This window comes from Corvus kubaryi, unplaced genomic scaffold (assembly GCF_017639235.1).
Source record: "Corvus kubaryi isolate FWS band 111438036 unplaced genomic scaffold, C.kubaryi_AGA036_p1.0 37397, whole genome shotgun sequence".
NCBI classification, from domain to species: domain Eukaryota; kingdom Metazoa; phylum Chordata; class Aves; order Passeriformes; family Corvidae; genus Corvus; species Corvus kubaryi.
This window is the reverse complement of record NW_024581136.1, coordinates 11,126,654-11,150,114: the sequence shown is the minus strand read 5'-3', so window position 1 is coordinate 11,150,114 and position 23,461 is coordinate 11,126,654. Positions and strand designations below refer to the sequence as shown.

The following is a 23,461-nucleotide window of genomic DNA, read 5'->3' as shown; positions in this document are numbered from 1 at the left end:
ACAAAAAGGAGGGAAAATAATAGCAAACCCAGAAGTTTAGCTTCAGCTTTTAAAAATAAATGAATTTATTTTCTTTTTCTATGATCTTGCAGAGTAGTTAGGCTAAATTTAATTGACGCTGGGGAGCTGGGGCTGGAACAGATGAGGAAAAGGGAACTTGCTGAAAACACTGTCAGGGCACAGATAGCAAAAACGAGTTGCAGTAAATGCATAACAGAAAATGAGACGGGGAGAAAGAGGAAGAGAAAAGGCTAATGGGGAAACAATTAGAAAATACCACCATGGCCAAAACAAAGGCGTTAGAGGTTAGCCGAGAGGGAGCTGTGTGCCAGCTTACAGTCAGCAGCTGAGTTACAGCAGTGTGGTCTCCCTGCTCCCAAGCTGTCCATGGGAGCAGGCTGCTTTTTAAGCTCTTTCATTGAAATTCTCTCATTGTCTTCAGCCGTCCTCAGTGCTGTGCAACCTGGCTACTGAAGCAGACGTTCTTGGTTTGTGCATCACACAACACATCCCTGTCATCAGCCTAGCAGACCATGAGAGTTCAGTGGGACCGAGGCATGCTGCCTGGGGGGTGGTTAAGGAACATTCCAGAACAGGAATGGTTATAATCTAGTCAGTACTGGGATTTTGTTTTTCTTTTGCTTTGAATCAGTATGGAGGCACTGTCCAGGGTCTGAGGGTGCTCCATTGCAGCAGGATGAAATCCATCTCTTTTATATGAGATGTCAAGCCAGAGGCTGAAAACCTGTCAGAATTAAACTCCAGGATGCTTTTAGCGATGGGTAAGGTACAGTCATCTTTGGATGTAATAACTCTGCAAAGTGCAGACTTGTCCTGTTTAGCTCTTAAGACTGACTGCCCTCATTGCTTTCTGCTCTTAAAACCTAGATAGTTGCCTGAGTTTTATTGCTGCTTTTACAGTTTTGAAGGATGGAGGAGGAAGAGACAGCAGTGTAGGTGAATCTACTGCTGGAGTGACGGTTGTTTTCCAGGTCCATCAGGCCTGGCCTTGGTAATGGGAAGTACCAGGCGGTGGGACCGTGGTTCCTGTGCCCTTGGCCCCCACCCACTATGACTGGTTTCCTCTCCAACCCTGTGGGGAGGACCTGCCTTTCACTTCTTGCTTTCAGAATGATGCTCTGCACTCTTACTGTAGTGTTGGACAGCAGGCCTGTAAGGGAGGAAAGTTGTGTCCTTGCAGCTCAGCCTTGGATACATCTCCGGGCCGCTCCTGCCATGTTCCTGGCTGCCTCATTTCTAGCCAGCTTCAGTGGCTTCCCTTCACTGGTATTCAATTCCTAGTGCAGCAGGCTCACTTCCTAGTGGTAGGAATTGTGAAACCACTGTCTGCATGTCAAACAGTCTGACTGCATGACCAGGAAGAGACAAAAGTGTTGGGACTGATGTTTGGCAGTTCCTCTCTCATGCAAGGAGTGATGGAGGCGGAAGATGACCAAAAATTGTCTACCTCATAGTGTTGGGTCAGACACTGGGGCTTCAAGTAGAAATTACTCCTCAAGCAGGAAACTGTTTCCTGAAGTAAATTACTGGTTGGAATAAGCACACATGTATATCCATCAGTTTTAGCATTGCTCTTAGCTGGAGGTGCTGGCCTTGCACTACCGTGTTGAGACCTTGATCCTATGTCTTGTACTGATCCTCTTCCATGATCAAATCAAATCTTTCCTGATTGGGTCACAGATACCTGCTGGTTTTGGTAGACTTAAGGGGTTCTGACACCAAAGCAGTGCATGGGCAGAAGTGACAGGGTGCTCAAGAGCTCCAGAATTAGCATTAACTTTCGTCTGTGTGGGGTCTTAATTTCTCCATCACATCTCAAATCCAGCTCCATAGGACCATCTGATGGTACAGTAGGACCATCATCGCTACCCAGCGAGTGTGGTTTGTGTGGGGTGAAAAGCACTTGTTTATTGCAATGAACAGGTTTTTTGTAGGCAATGTTTTCAGCAGCATGTGAACCCAGTTCTCAAAAGAGATGTAGGCTTTTAAGAGGCTAAAGCCAAAATTTTCATAAATAAGTAATAATTTGGGCTGCCTCTGTTTTTTGTTACACAAGTCAAAATGTCTAAAAGGAGCCTGGTTGTCAGCAGTTATGAGATTCTGGCATTTTTTCAAGATTGACATGCTTTTAAAATGTCTTAAGCTGGGCATTCAGAAATGGAGGCATCAAGAATGGTTAGCTGCTTTTGAAATCTGTTTTCTTAAAAGTCTGAATGAAAATCACTGGGGCATGGGGTCCTAAATGACATGTGAAAAAGTGCTAAAAATGTATTTTGAAAGTGTGTCTGCCTATCTGTGACTAGACCTGTCCCCAGAGCACCTGCACTGTTGTACATTAATGTACTCAAAAAGGCCTAACAGGGAAAGGCAAATACACCCCTACTGTGCTGAATGCAGGGTGGGATTGATGGGCTGCTTCAGGGTATCAGCCTATCTCTGCTCTGGTTTGAAGAGGGAAATAGCAGTGATTTCTGCAGGTAGCAACAATAACCTGATCAGTAATTCTGACCTGCTGGGGAGAGAAAGACAAGTTTATATCTAAAGTTCTATACATTAGGAACAACGTGTTTAAAGTTAAGCATGCACCAGTTAAACATATTTTAAAGGCTTTTGTAGGTTTGGTTTCATAAACCAGCAAAATAGCAGGATTGCAACTGTTATTTCCCCAGCCTAAATTCCTAATGTACAAGTGACTCTCTTTGTGTCTCCTCTCAGACCTGAATCATGTCCCACCCGTCCTGGTTGCCACCCAAGAGTACCAACGAGCCTGTTGGTCATGTTACTGCAAGGATGGAGACCACACACACCTTTGGGACTCCCAGCATCTCCGTGTCCACCCAGCAGACCCCAAAGAAGTTTGCGCCTGTGGTTGCCCCCAAACCAAAGTACAACCCATACAAGCAACCAGGAGGTGATGGTGAGTATTTATTTTTTAGGAAGGAACCACAACTGCCTAGTTCAGAGGAACTGACTGCTAACACAGGCTGTTCTTGATTTGTTCTTTGTTGGTGAGTTTGTGGGAGCCTCTCTTTTTCAGATCATTCAAATCAAGAAGAATGTGAAGGTATCTCCTGCCCTTGCTCTGGTTAGTTACTCCCCTGAGAGGTGCAGGGCTGGGAGAGGGCACGAGGACAGATCTTTCTTGGTTTTAATTGAAAGCAGATGTCCTATGTCCAAGACTGGTACTTTTCAAGGGGTTTTGCTTGTTTGGTCCCTGCTGGTACATGATGATTCAAGGAGCTTGGGCTCAAACAACCCTTTTCGGTATTGGTTCTTTTACCCCAGCACAGTGGGAATGCTTTACAAACAAGGGATTTATCTGTGGGAATAGGAGTATAATTGGAGGTGGTAGGGCATAAGTTTGGCCAATGAGTCTTGAAGTGTTTCTTCCCCAGTCTGCTGGCTAAATTGTTTTACTTTTGTTCTTTCCCTCTACTATGGAACACTCTTGAATATGAAATAATTGAGAGGATGTTTCCATGACCATTGCAATGGCCTCTGGAGCTGTTATGTCAGCAAGACAAAAGCCTGCCAGTCACTGTGTATCAGCCTTCCTTTACTTCTTGCTGTGAAAGTCCTCGTCTCTCGATGTAGTTGAGCAACAAGAGTGGGATTTGGGTTCCTGGCTCGTGGACACATGGAGGGAGGGAGTTCCCAGTAGCAGGAGTGCGTGGCTGGGAGCACCTGGGATGCCCCTGGCTGACAATGGAGAGTTTGTGATGGAGCTGCAGCAGAAACAAGGTGAAGGCCAAGGATTTTAGGAGAGAGTGGTAGCTGTCTTGGCAGAGCATGACATTTCTATCCCTAGTGATTTACTGTAGGTAGAAATGGGGGGAAGTTCTTCCCCTCCTCCTCTCCAACCTTTCTCCAAAGAGAAGTTCAGTTGTGTTCAAGAAAATTGACAAACCAGCTTTTATATCTGGTTTTGGATGCTCTACATTGTTCCTTCACCACTTTTTCCTCTTTTGTGTTGAGCACAATGAGATAAATATCACCTGTATATGTTTTCCTCTTTCTGCTCTATCTTTTGAAAGTGTATGCATTTTCAGGAAGACTACAGAGTAATGGAAAAGAGAAGAAAAACAAAGCAGCATATTAAATCCTACACTTGAGTGATTTTCTAAAGCTAAGGACATTTTATAGGAAAGTTGGAAAAGCCTGATGAGTATTTTGGTTTTTCTTCCTCTGCCGCTCTAACTTCGGAGAATTCAGAACGAAAAAAGAAAATGTGTTGGAGGGGGAAAAGCGAAGTCATATGCACCTGTTCTGCTGCCTTCAGTAACAAAACTTAGTGAGAAATAGGAAGAGAAAGACATTTGGAATTTAAAAAGTAAAAAATAATCCATTTCTCAAATGCAAAGAAAATGTCACCTTCAAGTCAAGTGGAAATTCTTATTTTTCTAATTCTCTTGCAATTAAAAATAATAATGGAAAATGACCCTTTTTTCCTAGGAAATCCGTTCCTGATCAGTCAGTATTTTTTGTGTGAAAAAGGTCAGTATGTCTTAATTGTCAGTGCTTTAGTGATTGTAGGTCTGATTGTATGTGACTCAGGAACATTACCACCTTCTAAAAAAATTGTGCTTGCCATTTGGGGAAGGAGGTTTTCCCAAAGAGCAGAGCAGGCACTGCAGGCTGACAAGGGGACACAAGACATTCAAACGTTTCTCATGTGACCCAGAGTACCTGGGCTGGAAACCAGGAGACAGTTGGGAGCTCCCAGGGGGCTTGGTCAGTGCAAGTCCCTTGCCTTGTCTGATGCTGGGCTTTTAGAGATCACATCATTATCTGACAGGGCTGGAAGGGCTCAGGGTTGGCCAAGACCTGGTCAGGGATGGGCTTAGTGGAGTGACAACATGCCTGCAGCTTAAACTAATCCACTTTCAGAAGGTGACACACTGCTGGTCGCTGTCAGCAGCCCGTGCAAAGCCACTGCCCATCCATATACAACCCTGAGAACGTGAGTCTTCTGGGATCTGGCAGGCAAGGGATGAGGGGACAGTGAGAAATTTTTTGCTCGATGTGCTTCATTCATTCACTTTCTATGGCTCCCTTCACGCCTCCAGGCTCCCTAATTTTTTTTTTTCATGACCTCCCTGATTTTTGCAGCAATAATTAAGCCTGGGAGATGACTCCAAGCCCCACTGGTTCCCTGCTTTACAGGGGCACTATCATTCTGCCTAAATTTGTCCTCTGTTGGATACAGGTCTTTCCCATCTGGTTAGCTGCGAGTCTGTAGGTAGGGGAGCAGCAGCATCCCCTTGCACCCTGGTGTGTTTTCATCCCTCCTACCCTGCCACAGCTGCTTATCTGGAGGCACATGGGCTTCCCATGCATCCTTCTGCTGGAGATGAGTGGGAGCAACAGCACTGCTCTGGGGAAGGGCTGTCCTGGGGCTGTTGTGGGTCAGGGAGTGGCTGTGCTCATCACAGCCTTGCCTGCCCCAGCAGTGTCACTGGATTTGGCTCCCTGCAGCCTTTGTAGTATCTGGAATCTCTCTGGGAGACTGGCAAAATCTGTTCCTGGTAATTGCTTCACCTGATTGCTTTTAATGTTTAGGAATATGAATCCTCTGGCCTTGTGGTTCTTCTTATTATTTTGTGGGTATGTTGCTTGCACGTAGAGGGTCTGTCCACCTGATCACATTTGTGTTTTTATTTCTTGATTGTATTAAAAGTAGAGGGAAAAGACACTGGAGTGACAGGCCATGAAGCAGGTACTGTGTGTACCCCCCTCTCCCTCCCATCTCCCACCAAAGCATTTCCTTGGTCTCACCTTGACTTCGATTTTATTTTTTATTTCCTGACACCTGCATAAAACTCAGCTAGAAGGTGCTGATTAAAAGCTACTTAATGGAACTTTAACAGAAGTTAGAAATGGTTACATGACTGAAAAAAAGTGAAGTGGCAACAGCCAACATTTTATAAACCAGAAGCATTTTACTGTGATTTGAAGCACTCAAGGCATGTGTTTAGACCAGTGAAGTTGCAATTTTCCTGGTGCTGCTAGCCCCCCTTCTTGCTGTTTGCCACGCTGAGTTGCTCAGCTTGTTTTGGACCAGATTTATCAACTCATCAAAGCAGAGACCATGCCTTGCTCTTGCAGGGATCTGTTTGGGGGCCCCTGGGTATGACTGCAGTAGTGGTAAAAGTAATGATCATCATCATCAATAAGACCACAGCTCTGCTTAGCATTCTGCACAGGTCTCTGCCATGCAGCCAGCCCAAGAGGCAGGCACAGCCTGTTTTTATAGGTCCTACAAATGCCTGCTGTGGTCTGAGCTGGGTTCCTGGAGGGCTTAGTGCTTCCACTCCCCACTGTGATGGTTTGCAGGGGATTAACCTTGCCTGATCCTGGGAGGTGTGAGCACCACAGTTCCTGGGAGGTGCTGGTGCTCATCATCTTGGAGAACTCTGTATTTACCCCACAGAGAGAGGAGAGCTGTTCAAGCTTGGGGAAGATCTTTATCTACAAGGTGAACAATTGTGCATGGGGAGGAAGTGTAGCTGCTGAGGAATTAGGCTGGAAATCAAAATTTGATGTCCAGACATCTGAGCCATAGCTCTTAAGAGTTTAACTGGGGTCAGGGGTGGTCCTTGGATGGAGCTAGATGTGTTTGAAGTTTAAGAGCATCTTCTCTTCATGCTGGGAGAAGATGAGTCCTGAGATGGATGAGGTATCAACCAGCCATGGGTCCTGACAGTCTGCTTCTTATATATTTGGCTTCTTTCTCCATGCTCATGTGTTTGGTGTTTCCTGCCCCCTCCCTCTTTTCCTCAGCAGACCCTGCCCAGCAGTGTGCACAATGGGTTTTGTCCTACACGGAAAATCTCTTAAAGAAACTAGTATCTTTTTTCTGAGGGGTTGGTATTAATTTTGTTTCCTTTAAAAGCATTGGGTGCCCCATTGTTTAAAGTGCTCAGGGTCAGGTTGGACAGGGGACCTGATCTAGTGGAAGATATCCTAGCTGATGGCAGGGGCTTTGGATTGGATTATTTTTCAAGGTCTTTCCAATCCACACCTTTCTGTGGTTGCCCTTCCTCCCTTCCCTGCCCCTTGCTTCTCTCCTGCTCTCCAGCTTTTAAACTTAAAATGGTATTTCGGCATCTTCAGCAGAGCTGGAGCCTTAGGGAAACACTGCCACACAGGTGTTCCCATCGATGCTGGGCTCAGGAAGATGGAAGGATTTATAGCTTGCAAATGAAGCAAATTCCATTTTTGCCTTAGTTCTAGAAAATGAGGCCTCACCCTGCGAGGCAGACTAAGGAGGCATCTGGTGTGGGGTGAGGTTGATGATAGCTGATCTGCTGGCTCTGTGCCTGCTGCCATGGGGCTGGTGCTGCTGGGGTGGCACTGGGGGTTGTAAGGCCAGAATCAGGGTCTTCAGAAACATGTAAAAATCTGTCGTCAGTCAGAGGTGCTCAGAAAAGTCTGAGTCAGGGCCACTGGATGACTTGGGAGCAGTGAGTGACAAACTTGGCAGTGTGAGTTGCCTTTTGGTTTGGATCCTTTTGGTTTGAATCTTGTTTTGGTAACCACGAAAGTCCTTTCCCCTTTGCCTTTCTGCCTTGCCTGCAAATAAAGCTCTGTGAGGCCAGCAGAAAGAAGACTCTTCTGAAACAGGTGGAGCACAGTGGTGGTGAGCTGGGGAGGCTCAGCTGGATTGCAGGGTTGGGCTTTCCAGCCCAGCATTTGTGAGTACTAGGGCAGCTCCTTGGGGATTGAATACACCTCCTCTGCCACTGTGTGCAGTCACTTGAAGGATGATTTCATGGCAGTGGGGAAGGATATGAGTCCATCCTTGCCTACTGGGAAGTGCAGATCATTGCATGGCTCCCAGGAGGTCTCCTGCTCCTGCAAAGATGACTCTTTCCACTCCGAAAAAACCAAATCTGTCATATTCTTGCAATGTCTTTTGTTCGTGTGAACAGGACTGTGTGTTTTTCTCAGTCTGCCTGAGACAGAATGAGATGCTGCAGTGCCAGCCCTGGTCAGAAAGGGATGTGCAGGCAGCACCCTCACAGGGCAGTCACTCCTTTTGGGGGGCTGCCCAGTGCTTGGAGGTGCTTCTCTGTCACACTCTGGGGCTCTCAGGACATGCTTTACAAAATTAGCCATTTTAGTTTATGCTCTTGGGTACTTCTAAATTCAGTATTTGTTAGTGCTGATGTCTTTCCTTGTAATTGCCATCCTTGGTGAATATAGTATTTGCAGAAACAGTTAATATGGATTTAATAATGGAAACTAAATGAAGGGATGAGACTCAAAGCAAGCTCCTCTCTTCTCCTTCCTTTCCTTGGGCACCTTTCTGATAGGGTGAACAACAGGTCTCATGTGAAGGTCTTTGAGGTTTTAATTACTTTTTTTTAAAAAACATCTCCTTCCATTTACCTTGGTTGGAGAAGTGGGCTAGTGATTCATGAGACAAGGCAAATAAGCAGGACCAGCTCCAGGGCAAGGCTCTGTTGTGGATACCAGTGTGTGTTCTTGAACCCAGCTGATCTGGGTTTGCCAGAGCTTGACTCTCTGTGCCCTCCTCTTCCTCATGTGTGTGGAGGCTTTTGAGCACTGGCAAGTTATGTTCTGCTGTGTCTGTAGGGCTCTGGGAGCATGACTTAGCAGGCTGTTTGTTGTTTTGCTGTTGGGGTTTTATTTTTTTCCAGGCAGATATACCTAGTGGGTTTTGTTTACAGCAGCTGCTATCAGTAGCTCTGTCTTAGTTTTTGAATCTTGGGTATGGATTTATTGGACTAGACACCCTGTGTTGTAGCTGTGCTGTTCTCTGCTCTGCAGTCTTTGACAGTTCATAGGGGCCCACAAGGTCCAGAGTCTATTCATTACTTGTATTGAGAGCCCTGAAAGAATAAATTCAGGCTGACCTGACAGATTCTGTGGTTGTTTCGGGTTTTTTTCCTGGTTATCTGTGCTGGGTCTGTTCCATAGCAGGAGGAATTGTCACTAGTGGAAGGGCTGTGTTGGCTGAGAGGCAGAGGGGTGTTGTACCCTCTCCTTGGAGTATCTCAGGAGCTTCTGCAGTACTGAACTGGTGGTTGGAGGGAAGCTGGGATGCAGGCACAGTGAGCTGTCTCAGCCATGCTCCTGGAGTGGTTTTGTGTGTGCATTGTTCAGCACTAGCATGGGATGATGCAATTATCCAGAACTGGACAGGCAGCAGGAGCTGTCTTGCACATGTTAGGAGTTACGCCTGTGGACCATTGCTGCTGCCCAGATGAGGCGTGGGAACACGTTGTTATTCTGAATTGAGTCCTGTGAGTACCGGAGTATTTCCAGTGGGATCCGCTGGCCCCTCCCTTGCTCCTCATCTCTGCTGCCAGCTGAAAAAAAATCATTGATGCTTCATGGGGGAGGCAGTGTCTCAGTGGTGGGACCAAAAGATAGGCTGAGAAGTGCTCTAACACTTTTCTGGTCCCATTAATTGCAATGGATGCTGTTGTCCCATCCCTCACAGGACAGAACTCATGGAGCTGAAAAATGTGGTGTGAGTAAACAGGTGACCTTACTGTTGCAAATCATCCTGACTGGGCCTGAGCACAGCCTCCATGTCAGTTCTTGTTTATTAGAAAAAGCTTTTTTAAAGTGCATATTATAAACTTTTAAAGTCTTTCTTAATCCTTCCTTCATTTTTCCATGTGTTTTTTGTGCTGAATGAGATGCAGCAAATGAAGCAATACTTTATTCATTAGTGTCAGAACTGCATCATCCACAGGCTCTTACAAAATGCAGCCGGTGAAAATGATCTTGAGGCTCCAGGCCTCTTTGTGGTGGGCTTGCTACCTTCACACAAGAGCATTTAAAGTACAAACAAAGCCCCTGAACACCACAGAACGTGTGGGAAGGCAGGGGTCCCTTGTTAAGGAGTAGCTGTGAACCAGTTTGGGGCAGCCTTTTGGAAGTGTCCACTGATTTCTCTCTGAGGACATCCTCTCTCCCGTTGGTTAAGAACCAAGCAAAACCAGTTGGAAATGAGTGGTGGTTCTCATTTGTATAAAACTGGATTTAAACTGCCCCAAGCAAGCTGGGCCATGTTGAAGAGGCGTGGGACCAAGCTGGTGCCTTTGTGCCTGGGCAGCGTCGCTCCACTCAATAACTTCTGAGTTACGGGCGTAGGGATTTATGCCCAGTTGTCTACAGCACAGTGACCAGTGTCAGGACCTGTGATTCTCACCAGTGTGAATAAACTGGCTCTGTGTGGGGCCCTCTGTCTTGATAGCAGTCATCCCAAAAGTTGTTGTGCTGGATAACAGTGTCTGCATCTGTTGGTTTGTTTTTTTGTTTTTTTTTTTTTTGCCAGACACAAATCTGTAGAACTGTGTCCTGGCTTTGCTCTCAGGATGAGCATTTTCTTTTTTGAAATACCAGCTCAGAAAAAGGCCCTAGGAAAAATGCAGCATAAAACAAGGGCATAAAAACTGTTATTGAACCAGTATACTTATCTGTAGTTCACAAAATGTCAAGTCAAGCCACCAGGTTTTATTAAGTATTCTGACTGTGTTTTGTTAGAATTACAAATATTAAATTTTCACAGGCTCTGGAACACATTGCCTCTTATTTGGGAACTACTTGAAGTAGTGCCTAGCCTTGGGTTTCATTCTGGTGAGTGAGCTTGTATTTTCTCAGTTATTTGGTATCATAAAGCAAACACTGCACTTCTCAGCAGGTAGATTCTTAATTTTTTTCTGCCTTGACTATTTTTTCTCATTTTCGTTTTTTCCTGTCTGTCTGTTCTTCCAAGATACTATATTTAATTTTTCCACTTCATTATTTCAAACATCGAATAGTGATTCATCTTAGCAGTGGCCTGTTCTGTGAACCACAATAGTTTGGGTAGAATAAAGAAAAAGGGCAAAAAAGGGAAGGGAAAAAGAGAAAGAAAAGACTTTTCTGACACACTGAAATGGAAAGGAACCATCATTTTATAACTTGAATTGCAAACATCTGTCATCAACCATATCAAACCTTCTGTTAAAAAGATAATGTTTGTCCTATATGTAGTTTTACATGGCTGTATATATGTAGTTTTACATGGTGCCCAGTCAAAGCAAGAGAGCAATGCTAATGCAGAAATAGCTTGAATTCAAGCAGGCAGCACTTGTCCCTTTTATTTTAATCTGAAATGTTAACATCCTCCAGATGCTAGTCTGTTAAATAATAACAATTGTTATAGGACAGTTAACAGTCAAGTAATACTTTTTTTTTTTCCCCTGCTTCACACAATGCTGCTTTTCTACACACTGAAAACTAACCATTATAGTAAAGGATTTTATGTATGCTTTTCCTTTTCTCTGCGTCAAGCTTTTTTATTTTGCCAGGCTGAGTCCTGCTAAATCAGAGCAACCAGTAAATGTCTATTGGATTATATTACAGGTTGGTGTAATAAAAGGTTGGAAGAATGAATGAGCAACTCTTGAAGCCGCAGAAGCTGTGCTTGTGGCCAAAGAGCAGGCATTTCTGGCAGTGAATCCTACACAATTACAATTTGGACTAAATATACAAGGCCTGAAATGTTTGTTGCTAAGCAAAGCATGTTTAGGTGGGGTTGGCACAGGAATTGAGGGTCCGTGAGCAGGACTGAGAGTCCCGTGGCTCTGCTTCGCCGGGGGAGGGCGATTTTGCAGGAGATGAGCAGGGATCTGCTGTGGTTCCTAATAAGCAGTGAATTAGTTTCCCACTATCTGAAAATTCCCCTCCTGTCTTCTTTAACCAGCACGTGCGCTGCAAAGTCACAGCCGTGGAAGGAAGTGCAGGCATGCTCCAGGGGCTTGACTGGGGATTTACCCAAACTCTTTGAGGAGCTGAAGTGCAAAAGAGTTGCATGTCTCTTCCAACTCTTAATTCCTGTGATGACAATGACTAAGGAAAGGTTTTGATTTCGTCTAGACATGACCCAAATCATAAAGCCAAACCTGGTGTTAAGGGCTGGTGGGCAGAAATTGCACTGTCATGACAGCTGGCATTTGTTGTGCAAAGCATTGAATTTATGGGAAATGACATGGAGATGAGGAAGGAACCTGTGCTCTGGGTGGGTCATCTCTGTTACAAGGCCCACTTGAGAAGTTTTATCAACTGGTGTTTCTAAATACTCTGTACTACCTGTGGTATGAGGGTCTGCCCAGGGGTCCTGCCACAGGAGTTGCCCTGAGTGAGCTGGTGGGAGGAGAGGAGGCCCTCAAGAGTACGAAAATGGTACCAAAACAGTGTGGGTAAACACAATCTTTCAAAAGTCGATTTAATAGAAGAAAGTATAGAAGTTTGAAATTTATGTTATAAAAAGTGAATGTGGTGAGGGTTGAATTCGTACTGAGTGGAGACTGATGGTCTCTGAGGTTGGTGGCCCCATCCTTAGAAGACCAGTTCTTTGGTAATAACATCAACAAAATCAACTTTCCTTAACTTTTTGCCCCATGTACCCCTCAGTGCAAGCTCCCAATCCGTGCTCCAAGTTTCCTATCTCCTCTGCTGGCTCCATCCCCTATTCTTTTTTGCAGAGAATACAGTACCAGGCTGTGGCTGCATCTGCATGAACTGAGAGCCTGTTGGGCATCCCCGTAGCTTCCTTGGGACTGCTGGACACCTACAGTTGGATATATTTCCAGCTGCTTTCCTTATCCAGCTGCTTTCCTTATCCATCTCATCTCTTTGCAGGACCAGGTCACCTCTTAGCCTCTCAAGTGCCATGATCAGCTTTACAGCATGCTATCAGACCCTTCAAGAGAATGTTCTGACCCAAACTGTGCTGTCTGTTTGCAAAGTTTATTTTTCAAGAGAATGAAAAGGAATAATCATAGTTCCTAGGTCACTTCTCGGGAAGGGTAAGAAAGGAAGGTTGCTCAGTGAGGATCCATTAACACCGTTCTGGCTGTCAGACGGTGAAGCACAGGAGGTAAAAGTCCATTCTTCTCCCTTCCCAGTCCTGTGATTTAAAATGTTTGAGCGTGCACTTCAGAGCTGGGGAAGTAAAAGCCCCCAGTTGTGCATGGAGACTCTCCAAAGCCCATGGCGAGCGAAGGGGCTGTGGAGTGTTAATACAGTCCATTATTTTGTAACGAGCCCGATGTTCTTGTATGAGCCGTGTCGGGCTGTTGTCTGCACGCTGTCTTTGCTGATCACAGTAATCGGGTCATAAGAGAGGGAGAAGTAATAGCGCGTCTCTTAGCAACCAGCCCCAGGAGAAAGAGAAAATTACTCAAACAGACTATCCAGCCAGGGAAGTAGAAAGATGAAATTTTCTGAAAGTCTGTTGGAAAGTGCTCAGGGACATAATTCTTTTATGTGTGAGATCCTTACAGGCTGGATCCAATAGTATCAGATGCTTTTTTTTTTTCCTTGTTGTCTTTCTGGTAAACTTTTATTTTTAATTGGCCTCATGAAAAAAAAAAGGGGGGGAGAACCCTGTGAAACAGAGACATTTTGAAAACATAAGGGACAGATTTTTGTATTTTTGACGATGCCAAGGAGAAGGGAGGGAGGGGAGGTCAGTGTGTCTCAGGCAGGAGATGAGGGGAGTCTCTTATCTCTGCATGAGTGCTTTGAATGCTTCCCATGTCAGTGTGAGCCAAAGCACGTTGCTGTATCTGCCAACACTGCAGTGGCATGTGCAAAACAAACTTGTTGGGTCTCCATTGCATAGCACAGGGTGTCATGTCTCATGAGTGTCACAAATCGTGTGCTGTGGTGATTGATAGCTTGGCAGAGAGCTGGACCTGACCTGCCCTCCCAGTGGCCGTGCCAGGAGAGCCCAGCTGAGAGGCCAGGCAGAGCAGGTACTGGTTGAGTTCCTGCCAGGAGCCTTTCTCTCATTGTCTTGGTTTTTTGTCCTCATTTAAGCTACTGGTTTGTGTAAAATATGTAGGGAGATGTCTCTGAGACCTTCTCAAAGACCATTTGGCCAATGTTGGCCCCAGGTCTCAGAGGGAGGGCAGTGGCAGGAGCAGTCTGGAAGTCATAGTAATAAATTAAAGCATTTGCAGTTTGTGTATGGGATGGGGACAAGTTTGTGTGCTTGTATCTTATACTTCAAAAAGTTTCTTTTTCATTCCAGAAGTTGCACTTCTGTGGTCAGCTAGTCTGCATCCTTCCCAATGGGGTATGCTGACTGCTTAGGGAAGGGGACCAGGCCTGGCGTGGTCTGCCCATCCTTGCTAAGCAAGAGCGTAAATCTGTGTGTGTTTAATGGAAAGAAGGGGAAATACTCTAAAATTGTTGAGAGTGGCCCAGATTTGTGGTTGCATCCTTAAAACTATTGCAGGGACAAAATGTTTCTGAAAGCCTGGCTCAGTCCCTGGCTTTGAGGAGACGTAAGGGAGCTGTTGCATATGTGGAGGGGAACAGGCACTGATCCAGCTGCTAGTCTGTGCCCTTCCTCTGCTTTTGTGTTCTCTGTGATACCAGGGCACATCTAGATTGTTCAGGGGGACCAGATCACCTCTGCAGGTGGTAGTTTGATGATCAGTAACAGGTCTACTTGCAGATTCATGTGGTTTACTGAAGGGTACAGCCATTCCCCCTGGGGATCCTGGACAGCTGGGTAAAAGGTTCAGGTTGATCTGGACTGCTGTGGTTGAGTTGTTGTTGGTACCTGGGTTTGTTCAAGTCTTGCTAAAGTTTTTGGAGACAAGGATGACTTCAACATCTTATCCTGGAAATAATCTGTAGAAGAGAGGAGAAAAACCTCAACCTTGCAGCTGTACTGAACGAATATCTTAGGAGCAACATCTACTACTGTCAAAGAAAAGTGAGATAAGGAACACTATTAATTGTGACTTCTTCCAAGAAAATCATAGAAGCTGCTGCTTTGCTGTCTTGTCATAAAGAAGAAAGACTTTCTTCCTTAAAAGTTTAGTAATTGAAGACTTTCCTTGCTATTTTTGTGAGTACCAGTAAGTGATGTTTCCTGGAAATTTTCCCCCAGCTCTATAAATACCATCCCAGGGCTTACAGAAGTGACTCACTTTGGGAAGTCAACACCATGCACTTCCTCAGCACGGCCTGGCAGCCCCCCAGCCAGAGCACACAACTTCTGCAAAACTGCCAATTGGTTGTTCATCTGCAGTACAATTGGGCTCCTTCTTGAAAACTGAATTCCTGTTGCTCATTCTGACCTTCCTGTCAGGTTAGAGATGATGGCACAGGAGGCAGAAGAGGCTAAAGCACAGTTTGAGTCTGGAAAGTTGTAATTGGTATTTTGAGGTGCCACCTTTCCTCTTGTTAACAAGCTCATTGAATGACCCCGACTGACAGATAGATGAGATGTTCCTAATTGCCATATCTCACTGTCCTGGGACCAAGGTTATCTCACAGACCTTGCTTTGGAAATTGGGTCCTTTCTTCCTTCCCGTTAACTTTTGACATCACTTTTGTACCAGCTGGGCACAAATAGAGCCATTTGTAATTCTTTGTGTGGTGCCCAAGGAGAAATAGAACCTGGCTGACTGAATTAATTCTGCAGGCATAGAGGGAAAATTACACTGGGAGCTCAGGTCTGACACAGCTGTCTTACGTAAAAATCAATTTATAAAAACAAGAGGCAACTCATTGAGGGAAGTGTGAGTTGGGTAAAATCACAGCTGGTCTGCATCTCCTCTGGTATCAGCATGGATGGGCTACCATGCAGTCATACCAGATAATGCATGAAGTATTCCAGTATCTTCCTAATCTTCTGCTTAGTCTGTTCAATGCCTTAGATTTGAATTAAATTAATAATTGATCTCTTCTTGTTAACCCATCCCTGCCAACTGTGATCCTGCTGAGTCTGACACTGTAACCTTTTTCTACAGCCGAAATTTCAGTTGGGTTTGTAACAGGAGAGTACTTGACCGACTTCTCTTGGTGCATCGGGTGCTCGGCTTGTGTGTGTGTAAAAATGGGACACAGGCCCTCAAGAGGGAGAGATGACCTTGTGGCAGCAGGAGGAGGTTGGGCTGGTGGATCTCCAGCTGCAGATCTCTAGGTTTTGTTCAATTGTTTACGTCCCTCATTAGGGTCAAGAGTCTTTCAGACTTAGCTGCAGGAACGATTGGTTTGGCTGAACCTGAAAACTCATGATGTTTACAACATTTCTCCATGCCAGTAAATCATTCTGATTGGATAGACAGAAAATACTTTAAATTTAGCAGCTAATCCAACACAAGGGATATGATGCGTGACCACAGCTGAGATATTTCCCTGCAGTCAGGGTTGGACTTTTTAAACAAGAAATCTTTGAATCATCAGGATTCCATTCTGAATATATGGTGTTTTCCTGAAATCATGGAGACAACCTAATGGAGGGTCTATTTGCCTTTTTATGCCTTCTCATGTGGGAAAACCAGTATAATATTCCTGTTTCTGGTGCGCATTTAGTGCTGCCTCTTTGCATCCAAAAGTGCTCTGGCTAATGATCCCTTTTGCCTCAGTGAGAATGTGTTTTGTAACTGCAGTAGGGAAACAAATAAAAGAGAAATAAAGTAGCAGGGTGATTATTTTGGGAGATGAGCTTTCGCTTGGTATGTTGATTTTCCAAAGAGATATGGCACATCCAGTACCTCGTGTAAGTTGACCATCCACCATGGCATGGGACTGTGGAGCGGGAATATTCCATTTTAAGACTCTGTTGGGCAAGACATGGGCTCATGTTTAATGAATGTTGCCAACTATTTAAAGTGCTGTGAATTCGACCTGTGAAACTGGAGGCGGAGGTGACACAAGTTGGAGAATCTGGACCTAAATGTCAGGGCCTAAAGGTCACTTTTCATCAGAGCAAAGTGCAGTTGTCACCACAAATGTGGGGCTGCAGGAAGGGCATTGTGAGGCTCCCTGTCTATTTTATCTACTGCTACTTGACCAAATATGCTTAGTTTACACTAAGTCTAGAGGGGCTGTTTTCTGACAAACCTGTCCAGCAAATGTGGTTCTGATTGTACGACTCAAACTCCCCTTTTTTTGTTTTTTTGGGTTTTTTTTTTTTGGCTTTTTTTCCCCCCTGTGATCGAAGAGCTGTGGAGAAGTTTCTGGGCATTTGGACAGTGGCTGAGATGAAACTGAAATCAGAGCTTTCTCTTGTAGCAGTTCTGGCTCCATCATGCCCAGAGTAATGAAAGCTCTTTATGAGAGGAGCTGGAAAACTCATGAGGCATCAGAAGGAGCAGGAAGAGGCATCTTATTTCTCTAAGTATTTAATTGCAAAATCTTTTCACTACTTATTAAAATGATTAGTCAAGACTATTGGAAGGCAGTGAATGTCTATTTGTGGGGACTAGGGAAGGTTTGATCGTGTCAGATTTCTTACCTCCTTGTTTTTCCTTCTTTATTGCGAACAGTAAATGATTAAAATGAGGGTATGCGTTGAAAAGATCTCTAAAGAGAGCTTGGAGGATTCTGTCCTTGTTTGTTAATTATTTGGTATGGAATAATCACCGTTTGCAAGTGGCCAAGAAACAACAAAGCATTTTTTTGCTGCTCCCAATGCTTTAACATGCTGTTTGAGAATGGAATCTTGGTTTTGTTTGGTTGTCCCTCATTCAGTGGTACCCCAGGGCACATTTCCCCCTGACGCTTGCACAGCCCAGTTGCTGCTCCGTTAGGTCAGCGATGGCTCCTCTGAGAGGATTTGTATAGAGGAAGACCTGAAGCCAGATACTTCTTATCAGGGGTGGCCCACTAGAGCTGAGAGAAGGCACAGCCTGCAAGGAAAAGAAAAACACTTCTAGCTTTAGCCAGTAGCTCTAGTTTTTATTGGGAATAATCTGCACAGGGACACAAATGTGTTTTCTGTGAAAATGTCAATTTTATATCACCATATTGATGTACTTTTAAAATATTTGTTGGAAAACAGAAGAATGGAGTTTTCTGTCTTTGATTAAATATTTTCCTGTTAAGGTTTGGAAGCTGTGTCCCAGGGGGCTTGTTCAGGTCCTGTACTTCAGCTGTGGGCTGATCTTCATGGGCAGGGGGCTTGTTTCACGGCTGGCTGGCATGTGGAGATCAGGGACTGCTGGAATCTCAGTCGGAGCTGTGTTTGTAGCTCTCATATGAGTTAGCGACTGGAGTGGATAACTGCATTATCTTCAGGTCACCCTAATGACTCCAGTGAATGTCACTGATCACAATTATGTCACTTCCGAGTCATCCTGTGTGTGCTCGTAACGTTAAGAAGGCATCTTAAGCCCAAAGGGGAGTCCTTACTGAACTGCTCAGATCTTAGGACCAGGAGCGTGGTGCTTTCAATGCAGGTGGGCTGGTGGATTTTTATGGCACATGGCCTTCCCTGGGGGCTTGGGATGTTGCTTTGAACATAGTAGAGAAACTTCATCCATTTCTCATCGTCTTGACATGTTCTTCATCGACATTGGTACCTGATGAGCGAAGTGTTGCCTCTCAGACTCCATTGACCCATCGTCTGTTGCCTGTTGTCTCATGAATCTCCCTGTGAAGCTCTAAGTAAACACCCCTGGGTGGAATCAGCAGGTCATTTTTGTGGCATTTCTTGTCAACTAAACAGTAATTCATTAAAAATTTAATGACTCCTTTGCTCTGGAGAGGAAAAAAAAGAGAGCTGGCACCTGCCTTTAAAGTTTCTGTCTTGTATTGTTTGGCAATTTTTGTTTTGTTTTGGAGATCTTTTTATATTTTATTTTGAAGGAAATCAAGTTGATAAACTAAAAGAAAGCCATCTTATTACAAAAAGCTTGAGTGCTTCTGAGAACATTTAAAACAAGGATGACTAGAAATGACCTTTCCATCCTGAAGTGAACTTTGAGTGTATTCTCCCTTTGGCATTTCTAATGATAGACTTTCCATCTGGTCTTTGCTTAAAAGCTAAGATGCAACTTGGGTTTTTTCATGTAAAAACTGTACATACTCTAAAATTAATCCTCTTGATCATTTCACTTCAGGGAGAGGAGTGCAGAAATACTGGGAATATTTGCTTATTTTTAGCAACTCCAGTCCTTCTGAGAGCAGATTCCTTTTGTTCCAAATAAAGTGGATTCTGATTTGAGGGAACCCTGGATTTCCCTCTGCTTAAATTTGGGGAGATTATACCCTCTAGAGGAGATTTTTAATGGGAATTAAAGAGATGTCAGTGGCCCTGGTGGGATCTGAATCAGTGGGGAGGGATTTGTGGTTACTTTAGCTGCCCTGGGCAATACTGTCATTTCTAACACTGAGAATTCCCTGCTCCCAGTTTCCTGTAGTGATTCCCCAAAGCTGAATGTACAAGAGGGAAATCCTAGCAAATGAATGCTTCAGGGAAGAATTGGGGATCTCCTGAGAGCTACCGCTGCAACCATTTAGCCTCATTTCGGCAGAATCTTTGGGGAAAGTACGTAAACTGATCCTTTTGCTTAGCAAAGCATTCCAGCAAATGCCTAATTTGATACATGCTTTGTGAAGACCCGTGGGACATAACATTTAAGAATGCACTTGAACTTCAGGGTATAACTGAGCCCCTGCTGCATGCAAGCACGTGTATACAGGAGGGGAATGTTTCTCTGGATCACATGTAGGAACGTCAGACAGCGGATTTTTAATTTTTTTAAAAATTTCTTCTTCCCTGTAATGCTAATTGCCACTGAATATGTTTCCTCTCTCTCTGTTTTTGTTTGTTTGTTTGGGTTTTTTTTCCTTTTCATCCTTCTATTCAATGAAATGCTACAAAAATACATGTAGGTGGGAGATTACTGGTGAGCCAACCATTCCTCAAACGTTTTTCTGGTGGGAGCAGCCAAAAGTAAGTCTGTTAGCAAAGTCACATTTCTATCAGCACTGCATATGTGGCATGCATAGAAAACAGGTTTTCTGAGCATCAAGAAGGCTGCAGAACAGCAGATGTGCTTTGGGGCTCTTGGCAGGTAGATACTCTGCTGAGGGTATTGGCATTTTTGCTGCAGGTTCTTCTGGTGACCAACTTTATTAAAACAATGGGAGGGAGAAAGGATGCTGCAGATAATGGAAGAGAACAATTCTGGCGCACGTAGCTTCCTCTTCATAAAGCTGTTTTTCCCTTGAGGCAATATATCTTATGTCTTATGGGAAGGAAATCTTATAATATAAAAGGAAGTCTGAACTGCTTACCAGTGAATTTAGAAGCGTAGAAGTTGGATTCCTTTCATGAAGAGATAATATGGGGCCTGTTCCAGTATATTAGGGAAGCTTTTTTAAGATGCTTCTCCAAAAATAGGAGGACCCTGGGAATCACTTCTTTAAAATAATATTTGTGGGTGGCTTATGTTAATATTCCCAGAACCTTAGGGGATTTGTGCTCAGCATAACAAAGGTGTTCAGAGACAAAAGCAGCAGCAGTTCAGTATCTTCAGCCTGGGCTGCAGGACAGAGCAGGGGAGGATGGCTCTGTGTTCCTGGGGATGCCTCTGACGTGGGCTGGAGTGGTCTGAGGGCTGTCCTCGCTTTGCTCTCCTGCAGCAGCTCCTGAGGGGCTGTTCTGCCTCCAAGAATAGCTGGCACATGGCAGTGCTCTAATTAGGCTTGTTTTCCTGCTGCATCTCCTGTGCTGGGAGTGACGTGCCTGCTGCCAGCTCTGCTGCCCAGAGGATGCCCCTCTCCTGGCTTTGCTCCACAGCTGCTGCCGAGTTACAGCTCCTCATGGTGCATCATGGCAAAAACCTGGGTCCATCCAAAAGTTTGCAACTTTTTAGCCTCACCCCAGTGCTCTTGTCTCTTCCCGTTCTCCACAGTTAAGATAAAGTCATGGAGACAGAGAGGGGAAGAAAGCAGTTGATTTTCTGTGAGTAGCACAAAGGGTGAAGTGCAGATAACTTCAATAGGCATATCCAATTTTATACAGACCTTAGCAAACTGAAAACAGTACACAAAAAAAAAAGGGGGGGAAAAAGTGTCTAGAATCCTTGAAGAATTTCTGCAGAGCACATAATTGAAGGGGATTTTTTTTTTTGATAAAGGCTAAATTGTGTATGGGCATGAAAAATTCATCAGGGAATTTAAACCATTTCCAAACCACATAAAACATTAAACATTTCAAGCTCAAGAGTAGCTTGAATATGGCGTGCATCATCCCAAGCTTTAAGCAGTCATCTGATTTTTCTCTTGCAAATGTTAAATATATAGTAAACAAGAGCCAAAGTAGGTTTTATTTGCTTTCTCATGATGACTGTGGAGCCTTGAAAGGTTTTGCTGGCTGACCTGACACACCTTTGTTTACCTCTGTTGGCTAGATGATTTTAGCTGCAACATTTTGAAGAATGAGGGGAGCAGATATCAGTGCTGCTGTCACAGTGTCCCATTCTGTGCTTGTGATCAGCTCCAGCCTTGGTCTTTTGTATGAGTCTCTCTCAAATTAGCCTTTTAAATCCAATGGAATTAAAGATTTTAATCAATCAAGATGCTAATCACCATGACATGATGTGATATATGTTGCCTGATAAAGATATGGAGTAAATCTCACAGTCTTGTGAAAGCAGAGAATCCTGTTCTTTAAAAGATCATCAACATCCACATTTAGGTTTTGCCTAGATGTGTTACTGGATTTTAAATACAGGTTCTGCCTGTATTTTTAAGTCTAAAATTTGTCCTTTGTATAGAAATATAAATAGTGGCCAATTTCAGAACATTCTCAGATGCATTCTCAATTGCTTCTTGTTTTCTTGACAGCCCAGGTGCCCAAAAATACCATGTTTTCTCTTTAAATAAGATTGTTACTCACTTGTGTGTCTTTCATCAGGGAAATCTGACTGTCATTGTTTAAATCCTCTAGGAATGAGCTTTGCTTTTGCATAAAGCAGTCACCTTGGATGACTGCATGCAGCAAGTCATGCATTACAAAATTGCAGTGTGAGTTTTCAAAACCTGCTTCTGTTTGGTTTCATGTAACAACCAAAGGAAGGTGTTTCTGCTCTTCTCTAGGAGAACACTTGGGCCATGATTCAAGTTTGTCTCGTTATGCTGAAGATGGTCATAGAACCATATCACAGAATCATCAAATGGTTTGGGTTGGAAGGGACCTTAAAGATCATCTCATTCCACCTCCTCTGCTATAAGCAGGGACATCTTTTACTAGACCAGGTTGCTCAGAGCCCCATCCAACCTGTCCTGGAACACTTGCAGGGATGGGGAGTCTAAAACCTCTCTAGGCAAGTTGTGCCAGTGCCTCACCATCCTCATAGTAAAGAATTTCTTCCGTCTATTGAATATAAACATACTCTCAGTTTAAAGCCTTTCCCCCTTGTGCAACCACTACATGCCCTTATGAAAAGTCCCTCCCCAGATTTCCTGTAGTCCCCCTTTTGTACTGCAAGGTGTTCTGAGCCCTCCCTGGAGCCTTCTCCTCTCCACGCTGAACGATTAAGCCTGTCTTCACAGGAAAGGTGTTCCCAGCTCTCTGACCATTCTCTAAGAAAACTCCTTAAATATCTCTGTGTGCACCCTTGCCAGGGCAGAGAATGTGCTTTCCCCTTGTTATGCTGTAAAAATACCACACTGGCAAGCAGCACCACGACCTTCCCGTTGCTTGCCTTGGGACTGGAAAAAGGCAACTGAGTAGTTGTAGTCCTCAGCTCCAGGGCACCGCTTAGGTCATGGGGGAGACGCTTCTGTCTTTGCTGTGATTCGTGTAGAAGGTAGAGACGTTGGCTAGAAAATTCTCAGAGCTGATAAGTGACTCCAAATGACATAGGCTTCATGATTCATCATAAAGCCTCAGTACACCAGGCATTTCTGTGCATTAAAATAATTTCCAAGCAATGAACCTGCCTCGTGTCTCTCTGGCTGTTTGCACTTGCTGATAATGTCAACTTGGAAGTCATTCTTCCTCCATCATCTTCTGTCTGAGGGAGGAAAAGGCCTACTCTTTCCAGCTCACTGATGAAGGAGTTCTTGTTAGGTGGTGAGATGGACCATCACCTCTTCTGCTATGCTGCTAAGCACTCTCTCCTTCCCCTTCACTGCTCCAGGCACGTGCTTGTGGCAGCACGAGGAGATGTGTATGTGACAGTGGGTAACCATTGTCCATCACCACAGGCATCAGCAACCCTCCAACTATGACAGAGGCTTTTGTCATCAGAGAAGATTTATCTTCTTCTCTTCCTCCCTGAGCACACACTCAAACAATATATCCATTTTAATTGTTTTCTGAGAGGTTATTAATATTGGAGTGGGGATTTAGAATGAAGATCAATCATTAATCTGAAAAGGATAGATTTTCACTCTCCTGCAGCAAAGCTGGAAAAGAAGTTAGAACAATAGAAAATCAAGAGAGGTTCCCCACCTAGCTTAATTCAATTTTTTCTTTAACTAAAATTGTCAAAATAGCAGTTCTGAGGGAAAACTGAATCTCAGACTGGAGATTTCCAAAGTCCATCCTAGAAACTGGAGCAATATGTTACTACAATTTGTTACCATTTTTTTCCACAACACTTTATTTTAAGAATAAAATCTCTGGCTTTTCAAACAAAACCACAATCTCAGCAGA

The 23,461-nt window shown here is 44.3% G+C and overlaps 1 protein-coding gene across 7 annotated transcripts in view; it reads left to right on the top strand.

Moving 5' to 3' along the window:
• The window catches only part of LOC121671299 (LIM domain containing preferred translocation partner in lipoma), a 333,806-nt gene that overhangs the window by 114,027 nt on the left and 196,318 nt on the right, over nucleotides 1-23,461 (top strand). For all 7 annotated transcript variants that reach the window (XM_042042722.1, XM_042042721.1, XM_042042717.1 and 4 more), the window contains one exon: nucleotides 2,737-2,938. In XM_042042722.1, the coding sequence (XP_041898656.1) occupies nucleotides 2,746-2,938 (193 nt within the window). In that variant the 5' untranslated portion in view covers nucleotides 2,737-2,745. The remainder of the gene's footprint in view (nucleotides 1-2,736; nucleotides 2,939-23,461) is intronic.